The sequence below is a fragment of the Bombus bifarius genome, unplaced genomic scaffold, assembly GCF_011952205.1.
Source record: "Bombus bifarius isolate JDL3187 unplaced genomic scaffold, Bbif_JDL3187 scf7180000007984, whole genome shotgun sequence".
NCBI classification, from domain to species: Eukaryota; Metazoa; Arthropoda; class Insecta; order Hymenoptera; family Apidae; genus Bombus; species Bombus bifarius.
The window spans coordinates 3302796-3329422 of NW_022884367.1; the positions used below are offsets into that span (position 1 = coordinate 3302796).

At 33.8% G+C, this 26627-nt stretch overlaps 1 protein-coding gene across 3 annotated transcripts in view; it reads left to right on the forward strand.

The window, feature by feature from the left end:
* The window catches only part of LOC117204959 (autophagy-related protein 16-1), a 600053-nt gene extending 575467 nt beyond the window's left edge, over positions 1-24586 (forward strand). For 2 of the 3 annotated variants that reach the window (XM_033442910.1, XM_033442912.1), the window contains 3 exons: positions 120-204; positions 603-749; positions 24416-24586. In XM_033442910.1, the coding sequence (XP_033298801.1) occupies positions 120-204; positions 603-749; positions 24416-24512 (329 nt within the window). In that variant the 3' untranslated portion in view covers positions 24513-24586. Of the gene's footprint in view, positions 1-119; positions 205-602; positions 750-13729; positions 13871-24415 lie in introns of those variants that run through there. The other variant, XM_033442911.1, reaches the window with a different exon arrangement.
* The last annotated feature ends 2041 nt before the right edge of the window (positions 24587-26627 follow it).

The following is a 26627-nucleotide window of genomic DNA, read 5'->3' on the forward strand; positions in this document are numbered from 1 at the left end:
ATTATGTTTATTCAAACAGAATAGACAAGCTGTTGTATTGCTAACCGTATTAGCACAACCAATTTAACTTTAACATTAACGACATGCAAATTCAAATAGCGGCACCTGCTTGTTTCCAGATGCAAATTACCTTCTGAGTTGTGTCAGAGACGATACGTTAAAACTCATTGATTTACGAATGAAGAAGATCATTGGATCATTTAGGTGAGTATAATTTTATTACGAATCTATTTAACATTACACGACTTACAAAGTGGGATGCAGAAGTAGAGAAACGGGCCTGTTGCATGATCGATTTTGTACAATTTTATATAATTTGAGCTATCAAAACTCGAACCAAAGCATCTTCAGTTAAATATATTTTAAATTTTTTATTCGGTTTCATAGAATTTCAAAGATTTTAATGTTTGATTCCTTTTACGTTTCATTGGTAACTATTCAATTTAATAGTTATGTGCAAAGTAATGTAGTATCGTACTTACACTAATATCTAATAACACAAATACATTTCAACAAACATTTAATTTCGATGAAATCGTTGCATTAAAGTATCTTTCCGAATGAAACAGGAAATTAATTACGTGCGTTACTTTATTTTTCAGTGCTGATGGATTTAAAGTCGGCTTTGATTGGACGAGAGCAACTTTCAGTCCAGATGGCCAATACATAGCGGTTGGTTCTTCGGATGGATCTGTTTTCATTTGGTCAGTCACTACCAATATGATTGAAACTGTGCTGAAAAACCATTCGTAAGTAACTTTCCTACATAATTAGTAATGCTTAATCAATGCTACTAACTCAAATCTAGTCCCATCTTTTTTTAATTCATCATTTGAAATTATTTAATATTATTACGCTGTAAAATACTTCAGTTATATTATTCATAACTGTTACAAAATCAATAATATACAATTAAATACAATAACTTCAAAGTAACAGAATATTTAATGATTTTATGTGGTACTGTTTGATTTTTAAGCAAAATAAAATCTTTCAATTAATAATTCATGAACTACAGTGATATATATGTTCAGTCAAATTTACAATCTTGTTATGAAAATTTAGGTGATTGAAATTTATGGGAATATGTAAAACACTCTTTTTTCTCACTGTTTATACTATGTACTCATTATTTATACTTGTATTATGAATATTAAAATGGTGGATATTCGTTTGTCAGAAAATTTGTTAATTAAACTCACTTATCATACGTAATAGAATATTTAATAAGTATTTTTCACTCTGTATTGTGTGAATATGTGAATTATTTGGAGGACACCTTCATAAACTTTAGAACTAGTTTTTTCTGTAATATTAAAATATACTAAAAACTGAAATTATAAGTCAGTATCATTGAGAATATTAGTATTCTGTATCAGTCCCATATTGATTACAACCATTCATATCAAATCGCGTAATCAGAAATGAACCTAATTGAATCATACAAGTACGTATGTAGTAACCAAACACAGACCTGAAGCAACGATTGGTGATTCATGCTACCAATTCAAACTGTACGGTATAATCAGTTACATTAATTTCATTGTGTTTGGTTTAATCGAATGAACTTAGGTTTACGATTAATCGTACCAACCGTGTTTCTACACGATCTTATTCATTACTCTAATTACCGTTTCCTGTATAAGATAGATAACTGTTTCAAAAGCTTATCTCGAAGAAAAATTCATAAATTTTCATATTATCGGTACAAAAAGTTAATTCGGCAACGACAACTAAATGACTACTTTCAGTCTTGAGTTATTTGGATAATTATTATTAAACTAGTATTATAAAATATAGGTAGTATTATATACACCATTCCTCTTTTTAAATGAAATATTTCATAATTTATTTCAAACTATTAGATATAGTAAGGGAATATTAAAAATATTAATATTTATTAATTCTTAGGTACTGAATAATTTTTGTATTTATTACTTGCATAATATTCTTAGCACAAACTGCATATTTTTAACACGTGTTTAAATATCAATAGTTTTAGAAGATTGGTTCCTCGCAAAAAATTAATTCGCTCTTAGGAAGAAGTTAAACATATATAATAGCAGGATCCTCAACCATTAAACTCTAATTTCCAACATTAGCTTGCATAAAAATTAACACTAAATGGGCGATACAGCGTAATATATTTTAAGTGGTACGATTTTGGTAAGTCTACTCTATGTAGCACCCAATTTATGGTTGTAATAAAGACAACTTGAAGATGCTAGAAATTACATTCTGGAAGCAGAAAACTCGTAAATCGCCTCCATACGTTATTTAAACATACTAGGAAATAATCGCGCGTTTATTTTACGGGAGGCCATGCACTGGTATCGATACCGTTACACAATTTGCTGCTAAAATTATTGTCGATCGATCGGTTCTACTAAACCAGTCCTTAAGCTGTGGACCTTCGCAAATTACGTCTGAATTTTCCACCATTTTTTACACTGTTGACTCATAACTATTTAGATTAAATTTTATTCAATGTTCTAAATTAATTGCCCCATTGGTATTCTAAGAAGTGGATGTAGTACCAAAGCTGTAAACTCTACATAACAGAAAGTCATGAACTTATTAGATCTAATATCTTGAATCTGTAACTGCATAAGAATCGAAAGATTCGGCGCAAGAACCTTTATTTTCTTTTTTATTTTTTCTTTTTTTTGCAAAGATTGGATTTCCGTGTAGTAGTAATTCTAACTACATATATCCCGCATTGCTAATTACAAAACTAGGACACCTCTGATTATCGAGATAATGTAGTTTCCCAGATGTAAAAATCACTTAGTTCCTAAAATGCAGCATCAGTGATTTATGTTTTCCAAATTTTCGCCTAAAAAAAGTTCGGCTATCTCTTTATTGTCTATAGAGAAGATGTATACATAATATTCGTTACCTATTAGATAAAAACAAAATTAGAAGATGTTTCTTCATTAGCAAAAAAACATGTACCGAAAAATGACTTATGATGTCCAAATCTTAGTCCAAATTTAAATCCACAAACTGATACAGATAGTAAATGAATATTACGTATATTGAATTTATAATCTTCGTTATTTATATGGTTCTTGATAAATAAACCTGCATTTAGAGATTTTCATTTATCTATTCTTAATTTCGATGCAAGAAACTGACAACTCCACTGAAGAAGAAGAAATTCTATTGAAGCTGTCACTACTAGTTACACTATCTCTCGTGAAAAATGTGTTACTAATATAATCTTTACACGTTTAAACAATTTTTACAGGAGAACTTACTGTTAGCTAGACAGTTGATACTGTGAAGTTTCCGATAGTGGAGTTGACCGGTTCTCGTTCCGAGCACTTCAATTGGAAATTTTAGATTGGTTTCATAATTCTGTTATGAGACGCAGAGTATTTGAATAAGCAAGCCTTAAAATCACATTAACGTTCAACTAAAAATCATTTTTACGTAATCATTCTATTCGAAGCTATCAAGGCCTGTATATAGCATCATTCTTCAGCTCCTTTTCATTGTCTTTTTCTCATTTTTCTCTGACGGCTCTGATCGTCCTGACTCGAATGCGCGCTACTCTTGCGTGCAGAATCACCAAACCGTTCATAATTGTTGCAAGCACCTTCCAGTGCTTTGCATACGTATCGCCGATGAGAGAAATTGTGTATGTATGTTCTTTAGTCCAGAGCATACACGTTCGAACGCTTACATCCCCTAACCTTCGCCTAGTAAAGTGGAAAGACGCAGAAAAATATCTCGGCGTGACCCGATTTCCTTCTCCAACTTCTCTACTTACATGTATATCTGTGGACACTCCCCGCCCATTTTACGTTAGACCCTCTGTGCACATAGTATTTTTATATATTATTATATGTATATGTATATACGTATACACACATACACACATATATATATGGGGGATACATCGCGATATCGCAAATTTATACGGTAGCTTGGTAGCCAGCAACTTCTTCAAGCCACCGTGTCGGCTCCCGCAATTCAAACTGTCGCATCGAACGAACATTCATTTTTCGTATAATAAAATATGCGTGATAAGGGAGTCACCGTACCACAATTTGTACGTGAGATTGAAAACAAAAAAGGTGTTGTATAAAATACAGGAGGTGTGCGTTAATTACTTATCAAATAATGACATATTGTGATCGCAATGCAAGTATTTGCATTTGTACCCTTATTTTCCAATGAAGTAGTTTTCTATCATGTTCTTTCATGTTTACGTATATATGAATAAGTATATATATACTTGAACATAATCGAAATTGATATGTGAAGGCTATAATAGATACAGTGGTGTGCGAATACTTTTTGTAGCCATTCTATTATAATTGTATAGACGAATATTATTGATAAAATATCAGCTTTTTGCTTTCACACAAAGTTATCGACATATTATTAAATTTGCAATTGCGTTTCGTAAATATGCTTTGCTTTTCAATAGATTTAATAGTGCAAATACTACAAGAAACTTTTAACTTGCTCAGATTTCAATGAATTATACTTATAGTCTAAAACATAGCTTGATCGCAATTAAATAATCCACTCCAGGAAATTCTCCTTTCGTGTTCCTCCTGTCCATTGCCATTATGTCTTTGCTTTTTCTGTTGGTCTATTAAACAGGTTCGATCTAAAAAATTATAAACAATCTCCGCTGATATCGTAACATCATCCATCACATATCCTGCAATCCTTACATGTAACATCGAGACAAAGTCACGATAAGGAAGAGGAAAGGGGACTATGAGAAAAACGAAAGCGGACTATCCGCTTCTTCTTCAGTGGTGGCGCGCATGTGTGATCGTTTTCACTCAAATTTCACGGTGGATATATCGCGAGGCCCGTTCTACAATTATCCGTTCCTTCCTTCCCCTTTCTTAGTCGTTGACCGCTTCGTCCTCGGCCTCCTCGAGCTTCCCAAGGACGCTACGAGATCTTCGGTGGTGGTTTCTATGGGAGAGCCCAGCGGGCGGTTGTGTAGTCCGGCGTGCACCTAAGTACCGGTCGTATCGAAAAATAGCTTAAGTACCAGTCACGTAGAAGCTGGTCCAGTGAGTTGGTCTGCGTGCGTGATTTTGCCGGTGTATGCGCACGTTTCACTGTTATTACTTTCACTATAGACGAAGCGCGGCCGCGGCTGGGGTCGGTCGAAGCGTCATCTTTCGTCGTCATTTCTCCTCCAGTCGTCCTCATCACCTTCGTTCTCTGTCGTATTCTCCTCCCTCCGCTTTTTCTCTCATGATCGTCGGACGTACGAAGCTGGATCGTGTAATTCATACGTTGTGGCGCGTACTCGCGCGCTCAGGAATCCCCGGCACTAACTTAATAAGCGCCTCGCCCTTTTACAATCGCCTCCCGCCTCCTTCGTCCGCGTCGAAGCTTCGCGTACGCTCCGCAATGATTCTACAATCCTGTATTTAATGCGCGCTCTCGATAGTCAGATACACGTAACCGTATCTATCACGGATAACGCGTGAGATTCGGCCGTTTCGCGAAATCCTATAACACGCAAACCATCCTTGCAATGGATATGTAACTGCATGTTAGATTCAAAGTTAACAGATTACTGCGAGCGATACTCTTCTTATTTGTCGGCTATCTGGCTTGCCTCGCCGAGATAGGAAAAATACCAAGCGAACCAGTCCTGATAAAAGACCAAGGGGTTATGGTTAGATATAAAACCTTTCCTTCGTTATTCAAGACTGCCTCCTGTGTTCTCGCTGAACGTTCTACTTCTTAGTATGTAGCCTAGTTTGGAAAAGAAACGTTCGCGTTTATAGCAGTTGTTATTTTGGAATGCTTGATGCTGTTTAGGGTAAATATAATATTTTTCTGTGAATTTTATACTCTGGAATTAACATTTATTTAGTTTCGTTATCTAATCTGTTAATTAATTTTCCAATATTTATTATTGAGTTTGGTTTTTATATATTTTCTGGGAAATTTTTTGACTCGTAGTAATTCCATTAATTAAAAAAATTTATCTATATTTTTTAATTCATTATTTAAAATCTTTACCTATAAAACGATATCCTTTGTAACTACGAAATTATCTTTACTGAGAAGATAATAATAAAAGATCAACGTAATATTATTTTCTGTTCCATAAGAGATATATTTAAAGCAGTGCTGTACAAGATTTACTCGAGTAAAACAAGCTTTAGAAGAGTAAAACGAGCTTTCTCGATTTCGCTTTCCTTGTCAAGGAAATCGAGAAGGTAGTCGGGCAACCCTCGGGCATCTTATTCAAATCTCGTAGATCTTAAAATATAATGAGTTATTCTTAAAGTTGTGAAATTAAAGCATCGATTGTTGGTAATTCCTAATGAAGAAAAGTTCAGTTATTGAATATAGGATATATTATGCAGAATGATGTAACGTCATAAAGGAGAAAAACGTGTAAAGTGTCACGGTAGTAAAATATTCAGATGTAGAGGGAAAAAAGCTACATAAAATACCCTGTATAAGACTTTAAAAGATCATGAGTTTTTGTTAAGGTACTTTTGTAATTGAAAACTTCCTTGATATACACCGAGACTGTTTTCATTAATACTTAAGCGTTTTATATAATTAATTATAGTATAGTACAATCTTCGATTTTCTCGACATTAATAAATAATTCTACTTGCATCTTTTGATCCAATACAATTTTCGTGCATAGTATTATTAATAAGACTTTCTGCTTTAAATTAAGTAATTTATGAACTATAAAGCGATGTAATAAATACAGTATAAGTCGACGCCAATAATGTTCTTCTAATTAAATTCGTATCATAACTTACTACCTCACTACATACCTCGCTATTAATAAAGAGTTATATGCATGTTTGTAATTTAATCAAATTAAATCGCGTATAATTTCCTATAATGATCGAAATGAAGAATTCAAACAAATTGAAGTACCTAATGTCTCACAATCATTCTCATTTATCTTTTAATTATCGAATTCTGTCAGAATACATTCACTGTTACGTCAATAAAATCTGACACGTAAAAAGTTCTTGAAAAAAAGAAAAAGACCAATAGCCGCGTTCCCGTTTGATCGAAATTTTTTCTATCCGATAATCAATGATCTAAAATTGATAACATCCTTATTTACATTTCAAATAAAGCAACTCGCTTAGGCGCGGCTAACACGCGGTTTATGATAACTGGTTCCATCGAAGAAAAATCGCATCGATCGCGTAGCTAAGGACGCGCTAACGCAAAGTATATATAAGCAAAATAACCCGAAACGTCGTTAACTCGAGCAGCCAGAATGCGGAAAATGGAAGGATGTGCTCAAACCAAGGCACAATGGTTTTCCCACGTGCACGAAGAGCAGCGGGAATAAAGGCTATCATTCCGCCGCGAAGCCAGCGATACCTTGATTTGTGTAACTTGTTATTAATAAATAAGTGCGTAGCCAGGCGTGGTAACAGCACGGGTTATTATTCTTTTCAGCGGTAACTGACAAGTAACAGCATCTCATAAACATTACTGCGCCATATTTCAGTCACGCACGCATTTATGGCGATTTTGTCTTGTACTTTACGAGTAGATGGCTCACCGCGATAGTTAGAGGGTATAACTGGACCCCTAAGGAAGTAGTTCGATTAGTGTATTTCATGGGTTTTTGCAAGTATTTCGTGTCTTCTTTCTTATATTCTTGCAACAACCTGCGTCGCGTGTATTGGTATCAACCACGATCCTTCGACTACAAAGATGGGACACTTTTACCTCTTTTTATCGTTTATACCCGTAAACAATACGTGTTTATGGTAATCCTTTGCAGCTCTTGGTTAAATTTTGTACTCTTTCTTTAAAGAGGGACTATTATTGTTTCATAGTGGCTTGTTAATCGTAAGATTTTGGAATAAAGGATAAGTAACAAATACTTATCGGCCTTGGCATGAAACACCAGAAACACCTCTTATAACAGCTAATGAATCATGATAGATTACATACACATTTGTCATTGGAATTCTAAAGCGTAGATTGCCAACTAAAACTAGTACCAGAAGCGATAAATCAAGTGAAAATATTTAATACCAAACGATGTTAAAATATCTCGTGAAATATTTCTAATACATAAATGTCCACACGTGTAAGAAGAGTAGATGAATATAAAGTAAATAATTCCTATCTCAATCTTTGCCAGCAACATTATCTGAAGATTTACTTTATACCTCTACCGTTATTATTGCCAAAGGCTATGGTTTTGTATATTTACAACGCATTCGTGAGTACATTTCGCATATACCCACTGAAAATGATAAAATGAACTATTTACTATAAGCAGTGCGATATGGAATGATATAATGCTAGTAACCACACCTTTATAGCACGTTAATAACTATTTTTCATTTTTAATGCGTTATTTGAAATTAACTCGTAACTAGTAAGCGGGGTCTATCAGAATCTAGCAGCTTTAACGTTTGTAATAATCGGGAAAATAATTGTCATACCTTGTTGTACATATATAGTAACAGCTGCTATTAAACAGTGCATAACATAAATAGTTTCTAAAGCAAGTAAAAGAACAGCCTGTGGTTCTTATGATATTATATAGAACACAATGCAATGATTATTGTTTCTATAATAAAGAAACAAATGGAAAAAGAAATACCTGTGCATTTCGCTTATACCATTAATATCTATTATTAAATATTAAAAATTCATGAAAGATTTTATAAATGCAGGTATATTATTTTGAACATTTAATAAAATACTTCTCATCCGAGAATATATTTATTTTTATATCATTCACTTCCATTTGAAAAAAACGTTTTTCGCAACAACTGCTTACCTATACAGAATAAAAGCAGTCTCAGATAAATAAAGAGAAGTTAATATCTCATTTCACTCAAAATAAACGAAGAAGATACTAGAAGAAGGAACGAAGAAGAAACGAAGAAGACCTAACCTCCACAGCAGAAAAATTCTACTTAAATATACCAGTCAATAATTCATCCTGAAATATTCGAATAAATCCGCGATTACAAGGATAAAACAAAATCGTAAGTGGTAAACGATAAATCAACGGAAGACGAAAATTAGGTGCTTCCATACATAAACTGGCTTCGTGATAAGTGGAGAAATCTAAGTAGCGATTTCGAGATTCTTGCAAGTTATATCGCTGGGATAACCTGATATTTTTCGTTCCAGCAAGCCATGCATACCATACTTCAACTACGAATGCCTAAAAAAAAGTATGTATATAATATATTATCCTAGCACACGCAGCAGCGAGTAATTACAAAGTTAAACGTTATAGACTATGCATCAAGGTAACTAAAAACTTGAGACTGCTTTAATATACGGTGGCTGGAATGAATTTAACAAATTGCAAAAATTTCCTAATAAGGCAAAGTCAAGATTCTAGTTGATACCGTTTCTGGAAACTTGTCCACTTTCAGACAGTACTCTCTGATTGGTAGGTAGAGGTTGCGATCAACAGTTTAATATTAGACCACGTATTAATCGAGTACCCCTAGCCACGCCGAAATTATTGGGTCTTCCTAATTATACAGATATAATATACCACCGGACACCTAAATACCGTGAGCCGCCTTAACGCTCATTGCTCTCTTATTCAACCGCTGGTCCTTTAATAAGCGTGCTGCCGATAATGCTGAAAGTCGCGGTAGCGAGACGGGGCAATGATTTATGGCGATGGTTTACGACCGTGCCGAGTAAATATTTACAGATGTCGTAAACTCAACAACAGTAATTAGTTGATGTATTCATAAATTTCTCCGATCGATTATTATTATGCTTCTTTGTGAAATATGACGATGTCCAGTGATCATTGTAACGCTGTTGTTACAAAAGTAGGTATTTCCTTATCCAGATGGTTAGCTTGATTCGTGAAGTTAGTTCTTCGAATGGCGCATATTTTATCGTTCCGTTTATCGACAGTTCCCGAGTAATTGTAAGTAAGGAATCAATATCACCAAGGAATTAAACACAGCCGTCAGTGAATACGGCGACCAAAAGGCGTAATGAATACTCAGCGATTCTTCCTTCAGGACAGTGAAGAGGGAAGATAGACGGTAAACATGTCGGATGAAGAAAAAAAGGATTACATTATATTGGCTGAATGTGTCGATACGTATACCGTACACGTGTATCCTAACCGTTTGAATCAGCCAGGAAAGCAATCTTCCTGGCATTCCCTGATGAGTATCAGACGGATTTCATTGTCGCCCAGCGTAACGAAGCATCGTCAGAGATCAATTGCCCCGTAACACTCTTTTCGCTTAACTCGATTTCGTTTCTGGGGCAATGATCGGCCAGTCCGGCACGATATTATGTCATTTATCTTCGTCGTATCTTCGGAAAGGCAAGCACCGGTGAGCTCTTTATCTGTTTTTCCCATTCCTAGGTCCCTTCGTGCCAGGAGCTGGCAGCTGGTACGGATATACATGTCAGTTCAACCTCGTGCCTTCTCTTCCACCCCCGTTCCTTCGTATTTCCCTCCCTTTCATACCCTTAACAATCCTCCCTTTTCCTTTTTGCTCGTTATATTTTTCTATTGATGATCAGCTTTCGATAAAACCTCTCTATCAACCGCGTATAGATCTTTTCTCTTGCGGTTACTGGCATCAGTTTAATATTTTTTAAATAGGTCGTTGCGCATCTTCCATAACGTGGTCGTATTTATGATTAGAGATTTTAGGCCATTGTGTGACAATAAACTTTACAGGAGAAGATGTGGTGGATGTCTGGGATTTGTGGATGTCGATGTCTCTGTCTACAACAATTTATTAATTAAGAATATCAGTGAATTCTTACACAATAATTTATTAATTAATAATATTGATGATTATTAGAGACTTCTATTGTACATATAGCATTTTTACAATTTTGTATTGAATAAAACAATTAACTAGCACGTAATTTGCAAATTTCACTTTTATTACTTGTTGCCACTATAAATATCATTGTTAGCGTTTATAGTAAAATTTCTCTAATAATAGTAATTGAGAATTGGCTACTAGTGAACTATTACACAAGTAGCTTTAAAAATTTTCGTCGGATGGAACAATTATCTGGCGTGTAATTTCAAACAAATTTTTGTCAGAAGTGTTATAACTTCATTATCGTTGTTAATTAATAACTTAATAATTAGCAACATTTCCCTAATATTAGTTCCATTACGCAAGAGTTTTCTGATCGGATAACGTTGCTCAAGAGCACGTTAATCTGGAAATACTATAACTAAGCAGCTTTAAATCCATATAAACAGCTGTTACAGTTCTCCTGAAATCCTAGCAATCCTCCAGAAGTATCTGCTTTGAACTAAATATAGACAAACTGCTACTTATTTGTCATACTGATAAAATAATTAATTTGCAGAAAATTTATTTATATTAATACTTAATAGACACCGCAAATTTATTAGTATATACATAAGTGCTGGTACATATATTTCACTTATCTTTCACGCAGAGACTTCCAACCATCATAAATCGATGAAAGTTACGCGCCAGCTGCATCCGAAGTAACGCCAAGGGGCCCTTTTTCACGTTATAATTTACCTTAATTTTGGGCTTTTCGAAACAAAAAGTTGTTAAAAGGCTACTGTTACATGCTTATCTCTATCACGGCAAGTTAATTTCTATCATATTCGATGCAATATCCTCATATTATATTCCTATCAGATTAGCATAAATCTCTCCTTCCGATGCACGTCGTTGCACTTAATAATCAAGTAGGAAGAATTTAACCGATAGATATATCTCCGCTTCCTGTTAACTCTATAAGCTCGTCTAATGATTGAATTTCCCTCGTTCTTAATTTTGTGTTCCTAAGAAATATTGATCTAGATAGGAATTCTAGAAAAAGTCTAAATCGTTCTGTCATCAATTCCAAGCATTCTGTAATTATTTTAAATGCACGTCAGACGTATATAAAGTACGTTACTACTTTCATATATTAAAAACTGTGTAATCATAAATGTTATAGTCTAAGTTCATTGATTTTATTCTAAAATTTTCGAGAGTCAAACGGCTTATATGATTGGAGTTTATATGATAGAAGTTCACGTATTGTAGTTATTTCATTGTCTATCATTTTTCGTTCACGTAATAGGAGCCACGTTCAGGTATGTGAATTCAAAGCAGAAATTCAGTTAATCGGACATTAATCACAATCTTGTTCCAACAAATGGAGTTTTATATTACAGAGTAATTTCGTTTCTGGAATGTTCTTCAATGTACCTATGCAATTTATTTGCTTCAATTTCTCTCATTCCTTCTATCAAGCCGTTCCATTTGCAGCTTTGATTTCTTTTTTCTTCTCCTCCCTTTGCATAAAACTAGAAAAAGGAGATAGATGGTTGCCGAACGGAAATAGACCTTTTAGCGTGTATCGTACGTTAAGAATTAAAAAGGGGCACGGTAAAAAAAGCAGGAAGTTTGCTCGCCACTGCTGGTGAACTAACTCTAACGTAGGAATAATGGAGCACCGTGCGAGGATGCAGCACATCGATCTTGAGTATAAGTATTCACGGGATTCAACGTTGCACCCAACCACTGCTGATGTACCCAGGAAGCCTTACATAGGTGGTGAAAGTGAAGCAGAATTTCGCACAAGCGGTGCGAAACTTTAACGGAGAACCGCGTGGAATTTCGCTGCCGTTTACTAAAACTGTATGTTCAATACACTCGAGAAAACGTTCGGGGGACCAAGCGTGAATTCGAATCAAATATGAACTCGTAACCGTAACGCGAACATGGGTTAAGTAAGAGAATTTGTGTTACAGCGGAATTCATTGTCACGATCGTTTCGTTTGATCGTTTATGGCAACGTGTATACGTTTGCCTCGTGCTTCCAGATTTTCCTGTTACAGCGCTACCTAAAGCGCTTAAACACACAGATACATACATTGCTTAAGGTACTGTGTACAGCTAAGTTTATTACAGATTTAATCGCAACATTTGTATATTATTCCGTTTATAAGTAGGACAGTTTTAACCTTTTCATTATAAATCGTTAAATTTTTATTGAATGTTGAAATCTCTTTTAAATGCTTGTTTTAATTGTATTATTCGACGCTTCCGTGTTTGATTTCATTTGTATATTGTGGAATTATTGCGTATATTTTAAATTGTATAGTGCTTTAATTGAAATACCTACTGCGTCGAACCACAATATGAAAGTTTCTTGTAAGTATACGAAGAAATATCTTCACGCATCTGAATTCCAGAATATAAAGAAGAAATCTTGTAATTGATTAAAAATTGTATATAAATGCAGAACGACAAATAGATTAGATTACATCATACAGTACATTATGCAGACAAGTGTATTACATTATATCCAATTAAATAACAAAATAGAGAATAACCGGTAAAATGTGCATATAACGTTCTTTTAAAATATTTTCACATCATTTACTAGAAAAACCGCAAACATCTAAATCATAAAGATACTTCCTAGTACACCATTTATAATCCACTGTATCTCTACTCTCTGATTTCATCAGATTCCTATACTACCACTAGCAGCCACACATAATAATAAACCTGCGGGTGAAATAATTTCTGAGAAACACTCTCAGAAATGCTTCCGCGAATCCTGAATACTGGAAAAGATGTTGATTATCAATATATCTGGTCGATAAGGCGCTTTGACACCAAACAGGAACATCCTGTTCGCGCTTATCGGTCGTATCTCGAAAAACCTAGCGATTTTATAATTCGATAAATCTACATATCTGTAATAATAATGAACCGCCTTTCACATACAGGTTTATCCGAGTCGTGTACGCATTCGCGTATGCAACGAAGGTACAAAAGAGGAGCCTGTGAAAGCTGCTTACGAGCGCAATGATGTGTCACAGGCGTTGCTTCTTTACGACGATAGTGTTTGTGGCGACGTTTCGCGTCATTTGCCGTGAGAACGACGCCGATCTAATCATCGTACGTATTGTCATTCTCGTACCCTGCAGCCCGTAGAGTCACCGGGAACTGTACGTCAATGAGCGCGCCATTAGGCGCCACTGTTCGTGGCCGAGCAAGCATTCAGATACGCGTCGCTCGCGGCCACGTAGATTGATGGCAGAGATACACGATTGTCTCGATAACCGGCGGAATTCCTTGCAGAATTGTCGCGACTCCTACGCGTCTATGAATTGCTCCCCGCGATCACTCACTTCCGTGACTCGGCCGCTAAATACACCGGAGAAAGTAATCGCCATCGCGCTATTCAAACTCTTCCGCGGATGTTCGCGGGCCTGTTCGTTTCTTTGCTTCAATACAACGCTAGATTTACTCGATTTTCTACACCGTTCCCTTGATTGCGTTGCATGCCGGACATATAATAAAATCATGCAGATGCCCCGCTTGTTTTATCTTCTTATTGATATATGTACGCATTTGGCGCATTTGCTGGTTCTTATATACAGTGAGCATTATAAAAAACATTTACGTACTATTGTTTTTATTGTAGCATTTATATGCCAATTAGTTAATACTAAACGTATTGAATTTTATAGTATTTTTATGTAGCTTTTAAAAATTTAATAATGCCAGAAGAAAATGTAGAACATGATTGATGAAAGTTTCATTGGAAAATAAGTGAATGTGAAATGCTTGTGAAAATTATTTTTGTATCGATTGTAGTAATTCAAAATAATGAATGGGAATAGATTATATTGTTTTTGAATAATCTTTATTTGACGCTTTCAATCTATCTGACAGATAGAATGGACATTATCTTTCGATGATAATTTAATGTTACATATTTTCGACCATTATTATGCATAATTACGTTAAACAAATAAAAACGACGAAAGTTTGTACTACAAATTAGTTGGCGATTTAAAATGGTTGATAATATAAATGGTACTGAAAAATATAAAACATTAAAATTTGTTTTAAAAAAAATTTGAAGCAAGTAAAATCTTTACTTTAATACATTTCATTAGTTCTAAATCGTATATACGACAAAAAGAATGATAAACGAATTGTAAAGAACTGTCGACATAAACCTACCATTACACGTCACCAGGTAATTGAAAGGCTTGATTTAAGCATGTTCTTAAAATCAGTAGCCCGTAGATTAAAGGAAGCAAATTTGCATAGCTGTACGTCATTAGGAAAAGCAGTCATTAGCGATTTGAATAATAGGAAGCGCTTAACTTTCACCAAAGGGTATGTTGACATGCCAATCTCTCCTTGTAAAAAGATTGTATACAGTAAAAAGCAAAGGAAAATTTGAATTATTTGATAGAAAAGAGAAAAGAAAGTTTTGAGAAAATCAAACGAAGCACTCGAGAATGAGATTCATGGCTCAATGCATGAAACATTGCAGAGTTCGTTATGCTATAACATCGCTATTCTTGGCGTGACGTTGGTAAATTGGTATTAATGGAAGGATATATATCTACGTGTTGTGGATGAAAACGTGGAAAAATATGTTGAAGGTAGTTATTTCACGAAATAATTGCTTCTGAATAAAATAATTTTGTTATATGTAAAGTGCAGAGAACGAATTTTTTGCACAACGCAAAATACAACCTTTAAATTGAATATTAAAGATTTCCGACTATAAATTCACTACAAAATTCGTGAAATTTATATCATTAAGATAAGAAAGTACAAGTTACGAATTAAACGAGATAAATTAAGATTCTTTACTTGTACTGCAAAGATGTATAATGATAATAGAAGCTATTACGAAAAAGATTTTTGGATGTGTACATATAAATAAACTTTATTTGATATTTTTTTAATTGATAAACTGAAGCAAGTGTCCGCTACGATCATACGAGATCTTTGATCACTGAATTGCTTAAAATGACAGAACGTATCAAGCTGAAATTCATTGTAAACTCATTTGTGGCGTGCATCCAACAGCTTTCCGAATCAATTAATTCTGACGTAAAGGTAGTTAACCCTGCAACGCTTTGCGCTCCACATTCAGTTAAGCATGAATGTTTACTACGATACGATTTGCAAAGACATCTTTGTTGGTTAACCTCGAAATTTGTAGTTATTTCTTATACCTTATCTTTTACCAAATACGATAATTATACGATACAATTATATATATTTAATTATAATTATATGTATTTTTATATTTGCGACGAAAAATAAAATCGCAAAAAGTATTTAAATGATAATTCACACCAGAATGAATACAAAAGAAGTGATAATAATTAACTTTAAGTAATAATGCGTTATTCGTAAGAGAACTTCAAATGTTAATAATTAAATACAAATTTCTAATTTCATTATTATCTTTATATTCATCTTCAAAGCTAAATTGTAACAAAATTTCCTATTTTTCTAAATAGGATACCGAAACGTATGAAACGTGTATATCTAATTTTTCTAACATTAATACCGTACAACAATATCCGAATTCCGCCCCGTGTATTTGTTAGTAGAAGGAAAATCATGTTTCAAATTATGCGCTTTTTCATCCGCCTACGTAACCGTAGCTCATTTAGCTTATATAAACACATGGACGGTGATACATATATAATGTAACAAACATTTTTACCCTGATTAAATGGCAACGTGCCAGTGTAGATGAATTACTTGCATAAACAGAATCGTGAAATTGATTCCTTTTTATAAATTACTGCCTATAAAGGGATCCTTTATCTTATAACCTAAAATAAGTATATATACTTATTACGAATATTATTCTATATTTCAAGGTAAATTTATTTCTATCCAATTTATTTAATATAATCATTGTATTTATTTTTTAAATTACGGTAAATAATATACATGTTTTTTGAGTTTAGAGGCAGAAACAAGAAATGAAATTTACGTAGTAATATTGAAAACCAACCATTTTATGCTAAGGTTTTTCTTAGAATGTTAAAAGTCTTATTATTCGTTGAAAAACATATTGATAATCGGTATTACTCTATTAATACTCGAATAATTTTCAAATTGGATTAGTTCCGCCATTAATGATATAATACACTGAAAAATATTAAGATGCAGTGTTTTCATAAAAATCTAAAATACATTGTGTGAATGCGTCAACATGTTGCTGCGCAATGAAAGATTATATCTCACGGTTAGGTGCGTTAAGATTCTCATTTTGCCGGTGCTGCAAATTTATCGCCTTAAGGCATCGCCTACGTCGACTGTGTCAACAGGTGGTGCTCATCATTTTGCACTGACATATTACAAAGGAGCTGCTAAGTATGATAAAAGACGCATTGCCAAAGAGTAAATTGACCAGCTCCTGCCTGTCAACCTGCTTCCCCTTTAATACTTATAAAACAATGTTTCGATAATCTTTCCGTGCGATAAATCATATTTTTCACTCATTCATTTTAATACAGGTCTCGACACGTTGCGCGTAAATCAGCCGACTTAATAATTGGCGGTTGCATATGAATTTGGTGTTAGCCACTGGTGATAACTCGTCGTTCCTATAATATGAAAATTAAAAATAATTATAAATACCGAAATGTGAAGAGGTAGGTGCTTTTGCTCGTTAATTATTATAATTTATAACATTTATAGAGATTTGCGATGAAAATGCTGTTGGGAAACTGGATATTATCGGTATCCTGTACACTTATGTTTTTGTCTAAGAACCAAATTTATGATACAAGTTTTAGCGAATAGATGAATATGTTATTAACGTTTTCAGATCATTAGATTATGTATTACACTTTGGTATCGTAACACGTCTTTAGTGTCTGAATAATAATAAATATATAGTTCTTTTATGCAAATTACAGTATGGAATTTCTAACTACATATTATTGCTTTTATACTGTGAACTGTGGTAAGCATATTTAGTCATTTTGTGTAATGATAAGCTATGATTTTTTAGACACTCTCGATGATCTGAGAAAGAATGTTCTGAATAAAAGTTTGACAATACGCTCGAATGTAAACGAATTCCTGAAAAAACTGCTTTTCTCCAACCAAAACGTAGTCATCTGTGTACTTCTTTAAATAGCACACATAGTAATACACATTGGAAACAACTACTTGTTTTTATAATAAATTCATATTATAGTATGTAAATTAAAATTTTTTACTTGAAGCTCTAAGTCACAATATTCTCTGCAATTTTGTTAATTATTTCGCGTTCCACCGGATAAATGAGGCGCACTTATGCTACAAAATAGGCGACGCTGCTCTTCCGATGCTTTTCTTTCCTTAAGTGATCCCCCGGCAACAATATCCTCTTTCTTACAATCCTTGCGCTCCGCATAATCCATCGCCCGAAGCTGAAATCTGAAATCCTTGGTTGCTCTCCTAGCGAATACGTTTCACTTGCCACTTCCCTTCCTCATTCTTCTATAATTATTTGCCACTGGTTTTTATAAAACATCGTCTATCGACGTTTACATGTTGATCTATAACAAATCGAGTTTTTTTTCTTAATTATTCAACAATCACTAAAAGATAAGGCATACTTCACTATCAAGATTGATTCTTGCTATTGTCGGAACAGAAGCAAGTACATTAGACAAATTTTATTCACTATTGTTACGAGTAAATCATCAAAAAATGTATAAAAGAAAAACCCAGAAATAGTACTAGAGAAGAAAGAAGATTATAAAAGAATTAATTAATGTCCTGCTTTCCTTTTCTCTTATCCTAACGCAAATAACTAGCGAAGTTTCCTAAAAAACAGGTGCAATTATAGAATAACACTTGGCGAAATTAAACTGAATCGATTGAATAATTGTGATGATATTACTCGGCTTTTTTCTTCTCTTCGGTTAACCAATCTTTTTCGCGTTTCTTCCAGTCATTTTTTTCTTGGTTAAACACTAGCACACTCGCCATAGAAGGTGGGTGGGGAAAAACAGGCGACCGAACGAAATGCAATGCAATGAAAGGAAAAGAGAAACAAAGGGGGCAGCCATAGAGGCAAAGTAACGGTTGGAAACGTCGTTCGAGAAAGCTTATTTCCACACTCCTTCGGCAAAAATGGATAGGGCTCCTTTATCACACTCGCAATACACACCACGTAGGTAGCTGGTTTCGCAAAGGTATCTCGGATAGGGAACCGAGACACTTCGAAAAATATCGTTGTTGTTGTGGTTGGTTGTCGTTGCTGGTTGTCGTGGATGGTAGCACTGCCTGCGGTGACGACGGCGGACGCCGTGCACGACGGGCGGTCGTCGCGACGCACGTTTCTCCTCCAATACTTTTTCTCTCTTCGACATTGTTGTTTCCTCCCATATGAGCCCGCCTTCTTGTCAGAAACAAAGTTTACTTACTCATAGGCATATCGATCAAGCGTCCATGTACAATCGATTTGATTCTTTCTTTTTTCTCGTTTGTAGGATCAACTATTTGCCACCTATCTATCTTACATTGAAACTTATTGAACATTTCTAGCGGTTTTTAGCGATTTTACTTCTTTAATTGTTGGCCTTCTACTTAATCCGCAATTTTTTGCCCGGATTTGCTTGTTTTGCTATCGATACATACATGTATATTACCGACTTTTCTTTCTTTATTTCGCTCTCGGACGAACATGAATATTCGCGTAAAGTATACCCGCATGTCGCAAAACCATGTTCTAAAGAGTATCATTTTTTATTCTCACTATAGACACTATAGGTCGGCAAGTACTACGTGTTAATGTACAATTTGAAATAGTGTAACACTTAATATACTAATTAGAAGGTGGAAAAGCAAGAAATGTTATAAAACTTCATTTTTATTCAAAGAGCGAATGTTTAATATTCTAGTTTATGTGGAAACAAGATTCCATAAATTTAACTCTGCTATCCATAAGATAGAAATTAATGTCCTAATTAGAAACTAGAAACGAAAATAAGTACCCTAGTTCTGTAGCAAAAGCACTGGAACTTTAAATGTTCCCATTTGAATCAATTGATTTATATGTTCCTAGAAATATAAAATGCAAAGTCTAGTATCTTGTTCTATTTTCTATTTAATGTAAATTTCTATTTTCGTCAACTATACATTTCTAGCTTATATGTACACGTTTCATAAGCTATCCAATATTAGGTGGATTACAGTATCAACAGGAAATATTCATATACCATAAATAATTAGTAAGAACTTCGTTTTATTACCTGGAATTTCATAATTCATACAAATTGAATTTAATAAGTAGCAAATTATATTAAATTAAATATTAAATTATTAACGTTTTCCATGTATGATGTCACCGTACTGCTGAGTATAATTCGAAAGAAGATGATTATACGTGGAATATGTGAAAATACAGAATACTTTTGGAAGCAATCGTACGAGCGTAGTACGCAGGACGCAATTACTTTGGTAGAGAAATGGGAGTTATTCCCGACAATTTTTGCATTAATAGAGAACTTTTATTGTTCATCTTTCATTTTTTGATATGTGATTACGAGCACCAATACAAGTAGGTTATAACGATATCTGATCGAAGCATAAGTGAGTCCGCGCGTAAACGCCAGCACTCGATGTGACTTCGATATCGATTTATTCAAAAATGAAGTTTCAAGTGAAAAAAATGGTATTCTACATTTTCGTTTTGTCCTTCTATTTAGAACCAAGCGCATGTTCATGCAAATGCATATTTTTATAGAATGCAAATAGACAAGGGAAATCTAAATTTTAATTCGTTTTTCGACTAGGAAGATTATAAAAATGTGTGTTGTGTATTTTGCATTTTCTGCATATTTATGTTTAAGAATAGAAGCGTATATTGACACTCGCATATGCATTTAACATGTATCTAAAGTCTACTAAGAAATTAATAAACTTCTTTGTTATAACTATAAAATTACGCAATGTTGTAAACGAAAAAATAAAATTATGTGGATTATCGATAAATTAATGAAACGATGATTGTATTATCAGAATACTTATTTATTTTACAATGTCAATGTTAGTCGAAGAGTCTTTATCATAGTTTCACCAAAATCAAAATCAATGTTGATTAAGAAATGACAGCTTCTAACTATAAAGTACGAAGTACTTCAATTGATATATATGTATAAATATCATTTGCTTTCCGCTAGCTGCGTACAATATAAATGAAATATAAGAGCGTATAGGTACAAGCAAAAATGATATGGATGTCAAAAAATAACACCGGAATGTTTTTCTCTTGGTCAGTTTTTCTACGTTGCAGCATCAATCCATCATATTGCAAGTGACCTGGTTTAGTATGCAGAACGTTGTCAGCAACTGAACTCGAAATTTTTACTTTGTCTATAGTTTCGTAGGTTTATATATGTATACGACAACTTAATCATTGTTCAGAGTAAAAGATCATGACTACACTGCAAATTTTTATGCATTTATGCGAAATTTGAAAGTGAAAAATGCATAGACTACACATAATTTACAAAAATATGTAAAATATCCAAAGTGTAGTACTCTCTGTAATATTTAATAAGTAAAATACTTTTCTCTCTAGATTTCATTTCTTTCAATCAGGTATATTTATAAAAATATGAATTTACTTTGAATATTTTCGGTATTTATGATACATAATTGCTTTTCTACTATGTAACATTAGAGGCAATAAATTAACGTATCTGTGAATCTTACACGTTAACTTCTTCTTTGAATTGCGTCATATTAACAATTTTTTGTTTAATCATACAGCGACATTAATATTAGAAAATTATGAAAACTGTATCTATCATGTTCTTCTCTTGTAATGTTCGTCTATATCCACCATAGACATTTCCCAAAAAGTTTCTCAATCGACATATAAATTTTTTAATCATACTTTTACGAATCCAATTTGCCTTTAGCACATCATTCTCTCCGTTTGTACTTGACCTTTATAGTATTCCAAATATACAGACATTTTATACCCGTTTCTCGACGCACTATCTCCGGGCGAAGTTTTACTCGAGACGCAAAAGGTATGTCATTTTCAGCACGTTTGTCCTCGCATAGAAACACCCTTTTACGATTCTACGGAGCCCCGTGAATCACCCTCGGGAATTCAGGTTTTATAGACCTTTTGCTGCATGGGCAAAGCCGCTCGGACCAGAAAATTACGCACCACTGTGTATTTCCACATTCAAATGAAATCTTTAGCGAAAGCGGTGCACGCCATCGTTGATTTTCGCGTATAGGGTGGTCTGTTGTCGCTTTAATGCTTCCGTAACTTAGCGGTTCCAAGAACAAAAGTTTTTCTTTAACAAAAGATACACAAAGAGAAAAGTATCGTATTGCGGTAATAATATCTTTATAGGCGGTATTCTCGAGATGTGAATGTTACGTTTATTCTTTCATTCAACGGAATGATATATCTTTTTTCGTTTTATGATGTGATAGAGGTTTTTGGCAGGATATATGTAGGAACGTAAAAATGTGACAAAAGAAAATACGCTCTCTTTGTGGTAAATGATCGACATTCGCTGATTTCGAGATTTGGATTTTATAGAGTTTTAGGAATCAAAAAAGGCAAAAACTGAAATGTAAGGTTTTAAGTGAACTCTTTTTAACAGTATAATATATGTTTATAAATATTATAATATATATAATATATATTTATATGATTATATAATATATATGTAACACTACAGATTGTTATCGAACAGATTACAAAATAGATTCTAATACAATCTTGGTATAAGTTAGCTAATAAGAATTATTGTTCAGGGCAGATTGCATCATCTAACAAGTTAATAATGTTCCATATGAATTTAGAATACAATGAGCTGTATCAGACGGCACATTTAAAAATTGGATTTAACAGTAGAAAAGTTGCAGGAAATACATCCAAGTTTCATGCCTTAGGTCTATTTAAGAATGGCATTTGCTTTAAATCTGTGGAAAAAGGGAAACAGTTAGTTTTTAACATTTATGTATATGCGTAACACTTGGCTGCAGACAAACTAAAGTCTCGTATTTAAGTTACTTCCTCAGTACGAAACATTTCCATGGAATTAAATTCAACGACGACATATTCGAAATTCGAACGAATCTGGTAATAAAAAAGCTGAAATACGTATGTAAATAACGTAAATAAAATCATGTAACCTTATATAATAATAAAAGAAATGCATTATGCTTGATTTTATTGTTGTATAAACTAAATAAGATACAATTACTTACAATTAGGTAAAATTTCTTCCAATTTCCTTGAATGATAACTTCTAAGTTAAAAATGTTAAAGTATTTCTTGTTTCTTTCAAAAAATATCCAACATAAACCGACACATACAATAGAAATTTGTTCATCAATGTAATTTATCGATAATCATTAGCAGCATTTTCAAACTAGTTCACCAGTAAACAGATAAAAATCCATATTAGGCGAAGATCTACCTGCAAAAATCGTGGTATCCGAGCGGCCTGTTTCTCCATTTTCTCTCATTTGACGAGACAAGACTGGTGAAAGACAATGATATTCAGTCATCCTAATTAAGACCGTGTCCTTCACCGCATTATGTCGATTCACAGCGGCGGATGAAACGAACGGAGCTACGACAATCCTCTAGCACATATTTACCGCATGCTACCGCGCAAAAACAATAGAAACGAGAAAACAGAGAAAACGGTATGACCGGCACCGCAAAGGATGCCGTGGCCAACTCGAATCAACCACGTCGGACATATTTGCGTGTGCTTTCCTGTTTCCAGAGACAGCGAATTCACCAGACGAGTGAGAAACGTGTGCGCAGTTCGCTTACCGATATATACCAGTCATGGGAAACCGGTGTTCTTTTATAACAGTTAGCCGGTGGTCGCAGCGATTCGATCAGGCTATTACGATCTGAAAACGCAATCTGAGATCCACAATTGACCTCAAAATGATGCTCACCTCGGAGCAGTCAGTTAATACATTGCATGTTGTTTCGTGTAATCTTTGTAATTCTTCTTACCTCGTTGTCAACTTTCCAGCACCTTTATTCAGATAACCTTGCTGTTAATATTGTGAAGTACAGAGATAAAAATAAATGAACAAGTAATAAAAGTATCAATGAAGTTTAATAAACTTATAATACTACTATATAATACTACTACTACTAGTATTATATACTTAAGTCTATTTCTCATATGTCCTTATAGAGATCGTTTAATAAGTAAATGAAATTAATATTTATATTTTTGCATAAACAAGATGCGTTTAACGAAACTTCATTGATAATTATCTAATTCCACTATATGTCCACTTATTTTTATCACCAATTATATACATATATATATATATATATATATATATATACTTATATATATATATAATATATATATATAATATATATATATGTATATATACATATATATATATATATACTTATATATATATATATAATATATATATATAATATATATATATGTATATATACTTATATATATATATATATATATATGTTTTTAAATTTAGAAACAAGTTACTAATTCCGCCGACTTTAATCTATTGTAAAATCCGGAAATCTCTAAATTGCAGCCGTCATGTACGACGAATTGCAAAAAAGTTGCGTTGATCTAATCAATCTGTTACACTATGTCTTTCAGAACTGTGGTGACAGCAGTTTCTTGGCATCCGCACGGTGCCTACCTCGCATCGGTGGACAAAGCAAAAACGGTGACAGTCTGGGGCGACCATGTTTAACGGGACAAACAATCCCGGGATAGACGATTGTTTCACGTACGAAGGTCAGCGCGTTCTTTTGTGCCGAGACGGACGTTTGTGGAATTGAAAAATGTAGATGCAAGCTTTACGCGCCATAGAGGAGGAATATCACAAAGGACACAATCCGGCGTGTGCAGGATACTAAAAATCAACGGTGTAGGTTTGGGCGCGCAGGCTGTAAAGAGTACCATTTCGAGGTTGTACAAAGCGATGCTACCGGCGATGAAGCAAATTTCAGCCACGGTAGAGATTATTGTACATAAAACTGCCCTGATTGTTGCCCCCCCAAGGTTGTAAAGATTTCCTTTTTTAGGGTAATACCCGCGCGCCACGACCGTCGCCCTTTCTTCAACAAATTGAACAAATTATCGTAGTTATCCTCTTTAAGATTCGCTAGATACACTCCTTTTACTTGTAAAGGACTATTTTTCGCGTTTCAATCGTCTGTGCCGGCAGACGCGATCGCTCAAGTTGGATCACGTTTGCGAGAAACGATAAAACACGGTTGTTTCTTTCCTGTTTCTGTTAGGTTACTGCATGTGAAATGTCGTTTTATCAAATGCAATTCTAGTCGCGTATTGCTTGTTCAAAATATGTTATTTAATCAATGCAAGTTTCACGCGATTTGATGCACTTTCCCATTGATTAATTGATTTCATTGTTTTAAATTTAGAAGAATCGTTAAGGATCAAATTTTTCTATCTTGAATAAACATAAGCGACATGTCTGTAACAGTAATAAAGTTTCAGTCTTTCTAATGCTCAATACACGTAGTCTATGATCAGTATATTCTTCTTTGACGTGGTCGCCAATTGAGCCATCAAATCAAGGTGCCACGTAGGTAACAGAGAAATGTTACAAACATTACTTGTTAAATTTATCTTAAAATTTAGTATTATGTATGCCATCTTCTTGCAACAAGTGAAGTTATAAGAGCACCGTTTGTTTCTTCAGAATTAAACATTAATCGTGTACTTATGTAATGAAATTGAGAAATTGTTAAAAAATGGAGTTGATTAGTTTGGCTTCTGACAGGTTTAATCAACGATAAAACAAAATTTAATACATATTGTTAGTTAGAAAATATTCGAGCTTCGAAACGAAAACATATCATATGCATCGATATAATAAATTTTAGTTAGGCTATTTTCATTACGAAAACTGTTACTCGGTTAATTCTTACTTCAGCTTAATTACTGATTCGTCTGTAGTCGATCTTCCCTTCGTGACTAATCACAGGTCACGTGCAATACACTCTCACTCTTCCTCCTTCTCTATCTCTCTTTTTAAGTAGAGAAAATTAAAAAAGTCTTATTGTAAGTGAAGTCACAGAAGAAGCTTGTTAATTGCCGAAGCAACCGTGAAATCGAGTCTTCTCGAAGTTCTCCAATGTCAGCGAGTTTCGAACGTTTTTATCGTAAGTCTGATATAGGATGCAAGAGGATGTACTCATTAAGTGAAGAAGCACAATAAAGTTCTAATATTGATACTGAGTATATTGCATTATACAAATTTTATTCGATCGATAATAATGTATCGAACAATATTACGTTTGTCTCAATCGTCGGATTTATTATAATGGTGAAGAATCTATTGATTTGTATGAGTCATTTCACATAAAATATATAAAAACTCACAATACTTGTTAATAATCTACTTAATTGTATAGTTTATTCAATGCTCCAACTTCATAGCTTAAAGTAACGTGTTAGGTTTAAAGATCAAATGAAGCAAATAGACTGATATCAATAAAAAATGCTTCTTATGTATTGCAATTTGAAATTTTAAGTACAAACTTTTATCATTCAGAATTATCTCTTATTGACCCATGAATTTTTTTATTTGTTTTTTATTCTTTTTTCGTTAACGGCTCGATTCAACAATGTGGATTTTCTCTGGTATTCCCATTTAATATACGATTTTTAAGCTTTCCATGTTTCTTCCTTAACGATCTGAAAATTGTTCTCAAACCATGAACTTAATAGCGAGCTATCTCGAAACCAGATGAATACAATAAATATGCACGGTACCTTATCCCACCTCGAGCAAAGTTCTTTCTCCTGAAATTTTCAATTAATCCAAAACTTTATTACT